Genomic DNA, 8,085 nt, shown 5'->3' with positions numbered 1-8,085 from the left:
CTAAATGACTCTGCAACAGTAAATCTATGAGAAGTTAGGGCTACTATTTTCCAACAGAGGAAAAAAAATATCTGCCCTTCCTCTAGATGCTTAGCACAAAAATTTGCTCTGATAGCTGGCTGAACTGTGAAGCATTAGGGTGCAAAGAGCAACCTTCCTCTAGGAACATCCTGGCAGTAGCTCTGTTTCCTTTTGTATCCTTTTTGAGATCCAGAGTGTACTGCTCAGCCTAGTATAAAATGCCAGTCCTGCACGTGCTGACGGTGAGGCAGGTACGAAGGAGCTGAGAGAACCGGTGGAAAATGCCAAGTGCATAAGGTGCAAATCTGTAGAAATGAGCTTCATTAGCTCTGCTGTGGAATTACTTGTTTACTTACCTGATCTGTGCTGCTAGAACTTAAGTGGCAGGAATTACCAGAACATAAATATCAATGAAAATAATGAGCTGTCCTGCAACTTGTGAGCTTTGCCAGCAGTCCACTAGAAATTGGTCAGGCTTAACTAACTGCTCTGGCACTACGTTTTCTCTTCCTTTTTCATGTATACAGTGGAGGTGAAAACCTGAATTGGGATCCTGTTTTCCAGATTTTTTCTTCAGATCAATTAATTCACAAGCGTGTTCTCCTGCCATGATTGTCTACGGGTCCAGAAACCATGGTTAAAGGAGAGCAGGGGGGTCTCCTATGGGAGACCGAGCACTCCCACAGCCCATGCTGTGCCTGTCTCATCAGATGGCAGGTCTCAATACCCAGTTTGCTTTGCTAACAGCTGCACAGTCCGTGAAGCTGTGAATAAGTGCTGGGTATAGCCAAACAGCACACAGCTAGATCCAAGCAGCCCTGAGCCACTGCAGTGTCCATGCAGCAGCACCGGCCTCAGGACCAGTCCCCAACTGCACCCTACAGTTTGCATAGCAATGTCTGTGCTGAGATTTCCCAAACTCCTCTGGCTTTATTCCTCCTGTGACCTGGGCTTGCCTTCAACTTATTAGAGTAATGCCGGGCCTGAACACTCGGTGAATCTGGCCGGCAATGAATTTCTTCAGCTGCAGCACGGCAGTGACTTCTCTGTTGGTGGTGTAACCATGGGGCAGGATTGCTCAATGCCTGTGGCTCTCCGGCCTTTGATGTTTGAGTCTTTAGGGACACCGTGATTGCATCGCATGGTGTCAGCTTTCTGTCGCTCCGGGGAATTCCCAGGTTTCTGCAAGACTTTCCCTATTAAAGTCCCCTGGCTTTGCTCCCCCTGTCCTCCTCTTGGGTGACTTCCAGACTTCAGGTATGGGGCTTTTGAGGGCTCGTGCCTCTGCTGTGGTTTTGGTGCTGTCTGCTCTTGAGGCCTGGGCCCTGGACAGCTACATTGCAGCTGTCTATGAGCACAGCGTGCTCTTGTCAGAGGACACTGAAAAACCTACTTCTCCTGAGGAGGCTTTGATGCTGATGGACAGAAACATGGATGTTTTGGAAGTGGCCATCAAAGAAGCAGCCAGACAGGTATTATGACATAGAGACGTGGCTTTGTTAAATGTTCATCATTGATATGGGGGGGAGGGAAATGTTCTTTGTTTTTGTATGTTGATACTAGGGTGCCCACATCGTTGTGACTCCTGAAGATGGCATTTATGGCTGGGTGTTCACAAGGGAGACGGTATACCCTTATCTTGAAGATATTCCAGACCCACAGGTGGACTGGATTCCATGTGCTGATCCTGAAAGGTATTGTCTCTGCTGTGTGAGGGGGAGTGGTCTGGTGGGAAAAACAGCTGCGTTTAGCAGTGCTAATGGTCAAGGACATTTAAAATCATACACAACTGCTGTGAGAGGAAGGCAGGTTAGACGTATAGTTGCCATCAGTAGCTTCAGACAGCTTTCTTTGTCGTTTTTCTCCATAGGTCTTTCTCACTTTAACTCTTTTGGGTTTTGGTAGTATACTCATGAAAGTCAAGATTTATTTAAAAGTAAAATAAATAAATAAATAAAACAAATAAAAAGGCTTGCAGATTTTACTATTTCATAATGCATTCCATGCATGCTGTAGAACGTTTCTGTGATTCTATGTTTGAGATTTAGGAACATTACAAATATTTGTGAATAAAATAACTGCTACTATTCAAAGCTTATTCTGCACTATTTTAGATTTATATATTTTTAATCTTGACCCTAAGTGAACAAGAAGTATGACATGGTGGCCTTTTTATTCTGTTAACGTATTTTATTTCCATCAAATTAAAGCATAATCAGTTCTTCTTAACATCACAGCATTGTAAAGGGGAGGAAGGCGAAGTTTTATTTTCCTTAATAAATCACACCATCTTTTGAGACTTATGAGGAGCAACTGAGGGAATTGGGGTTGTTTAGTCTGGAGAAGAGGAGGCTGAGGGGAGACCTCATCACTCTACAACTACCTGAAAGGAGTTTACAGTGCGGATGGTGACACTCTTGAACGTGAGGAAACAGCCTCAGATTCCAGCAGGGGAGGTTTAGACTGGTCATTACGAAGAATTTCTCCACAGAGTGGGTGCTTAGGCATTGGATCAGGCTGCCCAGGGAAGTGGTGGCCTCCCCATCCCTGGTGGTATTTAAGAGATGTGCAGACATGGCACTAAGGGACTTGGTTTAGTGATAGGACTCACCAGATGTCCTGGATGATATCAAAGTTTTTTTTTTTCCAACCTAGATGGTTTCATGATTCTGTGATATGGTGAAAGGTAATGGAACACAATGCAGAAGAAACAAATCCTGAGCAATGTCCAGATGGCAGCTGAATCAAGAACTGGAGCAGGATGCTGAGATTAGCCCTTATGTCACTGTCACATCAGTGCTCTGCTGCACAACAGCAGCAGAAGGGAGAATTAGAGGGTGCAAAGATTCGCTTTCGTTGTGAGGAAACTGCTGTGTTCCTCAGTTTTTTGACGTGAGATGAAGCCAGAGTTTCAGCATCCTAAATTTTGAAACAAAAACACCGTGTCCTGTTTAATAACAGAAAACAACTATATTGTATTAGGAGTATCTTACTTAAACCTACTGTTGTGATCTGTAGCCTTATTTTTGGCGTTTATACCAATTCACTGGTTTTGATGTCTTATTTCCTTCCTTTCCTGCTGCTTAGATTTGCTCCTTCACCAGTGCAGAAAAGACTGAGCTGCCTGGCAAGGAATAACTCCATCTATGTGGTTGCAAATATGGGAGACAAGAAGCCGTGTAATTCCAGTGACCCAAGGTGCCCAGCTGATGGTCACTACCAGTACAATACCAACGTTGTCTTTGATTCAGAAGGGAAACTGGTGGCTCGTTACCACAAGGTAAGACAATTCTACAAAGTTTAGGAAGCATATGATCCGCGGGTGATTAAAGATTTGGAACAAAGGCTACTTCCCAGGCTTATGTGTATTAGAGTCGTTATTTAGCAGGTTTCACATGGTGAGTAAAAGTCACTGCCTTAAGATACCTTCACTCCTGCTATTCTGAAATTAATAGCAAGTAATTAAATGAAATTAATTAAACTCAGACCTCTGTTTTTACTGTTTATCAGTAGGAAGTGACGCATGAAAAATTAAAACTTTAACATCCTAAATTCTTGCTAACTAAATACAAATCCCCTTCGCTGGTGTAAATCAGAACCACGAATATTTGTGCTTAACTACTCTTACAATGGTAAGAATTATTTTAAAAATTAAGTAGTAACATGTCCACAAAATATATTCTCCATTATTTGTATTTGAGTAAGTATTGTAATGAATATTATTCTGAATCAAATAATTTGATTTCTAATGTTTTGTTTTTGTTTTCTCTTTTCTTTCTTTCCACAAACAGTATAACCTTTTTGTGACAGAGAAACAATTTAATTATCCCAAGTATCCAGAATTTGTGACTTTCAATACATCATTTGGATATTTCGGCATTTTTACTTGTGCAGACATACTCTTTCATGACCCAGCTGTGGTCCTGGCAAGCAGATTTCAGGTTGACACAATTCTATTCCCAACTGCTTGGGTTAATACACTTCCACTTTTGTCGGCTGTCCAGTTTCACTCAGCATGGGCTATGGGAATGGGTGTCAACTTTCTTTCGGCAAATACACGTAACTCCACTTTAGATATGACAGGTAATGTGATATTGGTCTAATTGACCGTGTTCCTGTGGATAACATTATATTTATTATATCTACATAGTCCATTTGACCTGGGCTGAAATACCCATAAGCTTTAGGCATGCATGTGCATGTCAACAAGATTATCACAGAATCATTGAATGGCTTGGGTTGGAAGAGACCTTAAAGATCATCTAGTTCAAACCCCCCTGCCAGGGGCAGGGATGCCACCCACGAGATCAGGTTGTGCAGGGCCTCATCTAACCTGGTCTTGAACACATCCGGGGATGGGGAATCCACAACCTCTCTGGACAATTTGTGCCAGTGCCTCACCGCCTTCTTGAGTGGATTAGGACAATAGAACTTGTACAGATAAAGAGGAAATCAAAATACGATATGTAAGAGCTCAGAAATATTTTAAGATAGCTGGAACACCTTTAGTTTGTTAAATGCTCAGTTCTGAGATTTAACGCGTGTGATTCTACATCTTCTGACCCAGACCTTGGTGTTTATCTGTGTTTTGTTAGTGCGAAGGGCCAAACTCTTTTCCTCCACTAGGTGGAAGCCTAGTGCTGAGAAATGCTCTTGTAAGTCTTGCAAATACTGCTTCTGGACTGGTGATCTTGTGAAGTTTTCAATGTATAGTTTTACTGAACAGATGGTAGAAGTCAAGCGCAAATTTAATGCTATTTTTTAACTCTAGCAAGTGAGAGAAATATGCTGGTGTTGCTGAAAAGCATCTTCGAACTTTACTTTCCAAATGAAAGCAAATATGGGCCATTACTGTTGTCAGTCATTGATGATCCTAAGATAGATAATTCATATTCTTTATGGATAGGTTTTATTCTGGGATTTAAAGATGCACCTGTGTAAATAACTTGCATAGAAGTGTGACTTTTGGTGATTTCTTTCCCTTACAGGATTGTTTTGAATTGACAGCGTTACAATTCACTTTAATCAGAAATACTGATTTCTGATGAAATGATTTCCTCTCTTCACGAGGAATATGTATTTTCAACCTCTTAAATCCTGTATAACAGCATAGTGTACTAATCTTGTCATTTACAAGAAACATCAGAGTTTGGTCTACATTCTGCTGATTGCAAAAAGCATTTGATCAGGATTGTAGTGTATGAAGGCTTAATTTAGTTTCAGAAGAGTCTGGTAAACATTAGAATAAAATCTGGCACATGTTCAGTTAGTGAAGACTGCTTCCTTGTACCATAAACACTTGCTTTCAGATTGCTTCCTGGTTTTGTGTGTTTGCAGGGAGTGGTATTTATGCCCCAGATGGTCCAAGAACATATTATTATAATACTGAAACAGAAAATGGTCACCTACTTGTGAAAGAGCTGATTTCACATCCACGTCAGTCTCCTGGCTATCCTCCTGCCGTTGACTGGAAGTTGTATGCCAGCAGTATCAAATGGCTTCCATCAAATGACCACTATTTCAGTGGCATCATTTATCATGATCTCTTCTCCTTTACTGAACTCACTGAGCCTGAGGGAAATCGTACTATTTGCCAGAAGGACCTCTGTTGCCACCTGAGTTACAAGATGACAGAGAAGCAGAAAGATGACATTTATGTTCTAGGTGCCTTTGATGGACTACATGTTGTTGAAGGAGAGTATTATCTGCAGGTAAAGGTTTTCTATTCTTATTTGGACAGGCTAAAATGTTATTTTTGCTGCCCCTTTGCATTTGTCCCATATTTAATTGAGGTGGTTCAGAAGGAAGCATTTTTATGCCCCTCTCAAAACATTTGTTTTCTTCATGAGGTATTTTGACTTTGTTACTGATGTTGATCCTGCCTTTCTGTGTATATTATAAATTATGAAAATCCAGACTGAGGTATCTCCTATGCTCTAACACTTCAAGGTTTCCATATATGTGTACAAAAGGGAGAGAAGATGTAAGAGATCTCAGTGTCTTCATAGGGATGCTCATGTCACAAAAGAGAGACGTGGATTTTGCCATTGTGCTGATGTTATTCTCCAATGTGCAATTAGAAGAAACTAAGTTACAGATATAACCTTTGCATCCAAATGGCTTGTCAGTATATTTGTCAGGTTCTTTTAAGTTTTGCAGTTAGACTTTTTGTTAATATTATATCTTGTCTGCTTCTTTCTAATTAACTGTAATTTTAATCATAATATCAATCAAAATATTAAAAATCCAATTCTTGATTTTTTGAAAGCTTACTGGTACTTTGATTTTTCTATACCCTCTCACCACAGGTATGCACACTGCTCAAGTGTAGGAGCACAGACCTGAGCACGTGTGGACAGCCGGTGGAGACTGCACAGACCAAGTTTGACATGTTCTCTCTCAGTGGCACGTTTGGCACTAACTATGTCTTTCCAGAGGTCTTGTATAGTGGAGTGCAGCTGGCCCCTGGGGAATTTGAGGTACTAAGATACCATTGGGAGTTATCAGCCCTGTAAAACAAATAGTTAAAAAGCCACTGAGAGACATGGAAGCAACTTGGGAGATATCACTGTCCTCAGTTTCAGTAATTGGCCTGAGTACAGCAACTCCATTTCACAATTCTCTTATCACTTGAACAAATAACTGGAACTCTTACAGGCTGTCAGGAAATTCCCAGATCCGCCCATATTTCCCCCCAGTTCTCCTAGAGTAAAATCTTTCCAAAGACAGAATTGGTATGGCCTCAAACATGGTAGCTCCATGTAAAACACTCATATATGCCGTGCTTTGTCTTTTTTCTAAGACTTCTCTCAACTTTTTTCTAAGACTTCTCTCAACAATCATCAATAAATGTTACTTTGTGCTTGTCATACAATAATATTACTTTGTTTATGTTCCCATTTACTATGCTTTTCCATAACTAGGTACTAAGTGATGGACGTGTGATAAGCCGGACTGGTACATCTAAGCCAGTTTTGAGTATAACACTCTTCGGGAGATGGTATGAAAAGGACCCCCCCCACACAGAGCAAGCTTCACCATGATTTCACTGCAGATGCTTTAAGATCTTGTCTGCTTGTTTCTAATTAATCATAATATTAGTTAATCGTAACATTAATGTTAATGCTAATACACATAATTGTAATGGCATTCTGTTTCTCAGGTTGCACTAACAACATAGCCATTGCACATTGATTTGTTTACTTAATTTCGCAACAAAAATAAATTACTCTGCTAGACAGTTCTGTATCTGTTTTTATACGATAGCTTTGGATTGTCATAGGCTTGACCTTTATCCCACTGGGAACAAGAGATATAGAAAATAAAGTCCACTGGCTTTAGTGGTATGGGATACAGACCCATAGTAAAGAGGATTTTGAACTGTTCAGGACACTGGTAGGGAGGGTCCCTTGTGAGTCAGTCCTGAAGGGCAAAGGGGTCCAGGAAGGCTGGATGCTCCTCAAGAAGGAAGTCTTCAAGGCACATGAGATGGCTGTCCTCGTGTGCTGTAAGATGAGCTGGTGGGGAAGAAGACTGACAAGACTGAACGGGGAGAGTACAAGGAAGTTGCTAGCATGTGCAGGGACAAAATCAGGAAGGCTAAAGCCAGGCATGGGCTCAACCTACCGCTGTTTCTACAAATATATTATTATTATTATATTATTATACAAAAAATGTTTTTACAAATATATTAACAATAAGAGGAGGGCCAAGGAGAATCTCTATCCCTCACTGGATGCAGTGGGGAACATGACTACTGAGGATAAGGAAAAGGCTGAGGTTCTCAATGCCATCTTTACATCTGTCTTTAATAGTCAGACCACTTATCCTTGGGGTACTCAGCCTCCTGACCTGTCTGCAGTGGGGAGTAAAACAAACCCCCCATGATTCATGTGGAAATAGAGACCTGCTGCTCCACCCGGACTGTCACAAGCCCATGGGGCCAGATGGGATCCACCTGAGGGTGCTGAAAGAGATGTGACTTCTGGGCCGCTTTCCAGCATCTATCAGCAGTCATAATCAATTGGAGAGGTCCCAGATGACTGGAGACTTACCAATGTGACG

The 8,085-nt window shown here is 41.3% G+C and overlaps 1 protein-coding gene and 1 long non-coding RNA gene across 2 annotated transcripts in view; both read left to right on the top strand.

Annotated features, from left to right (window-relative positions):
* LOC311433800 overlaps positions 1-8,085 on the top strand; it is a 371,170-nt gene that overhangs the window by 239,116 nt on the left and 123,969 nt on the right. The gene's annotated exons all lie outside the window — the stretch shown is intronic.
* On the top strand, positions 1,039-7,261 carry LOC311433788 (pantetheine hydrolase VNN2-like). Its single transcript, XM_084513354.1, has 7 exons — positions 1,039-1,493; positions 1,585-1,715; positions 3,109-3,301; positions 3,813-4,104; positions 5,359-5,732; positions 6,330-6,500; positions 6,945-7,261. The coding sequence occupies exons 1-7, from the start codon at positions 1,281-1,283 to the stop codon at positions 7,062-7,064; spliced, it is 1,494 nt and encodes a 497-aa protein (XP_084369480.1). The 5' UTR covers positions 1,039-1,280; the 3' UTR covers positions 7,065-7,261.

This window comes from Aythya ferina (assembly GCF_964211825.1).
Source record: "Aythya ferina genome assembly, chromosome: 3".
Classification (NCBI taxonomy): domain Eukaryota; kingdom Metazoa; phylum Chordata; class Aves; order Anseriformes; family Anatidae; genus Aythya; species Aythya ferina.
The sequence above is the reverse complement of the archived record's forward strand: the minus strand, read 5'-3'. Positions and strand labels throughout refer to the sequence as shown.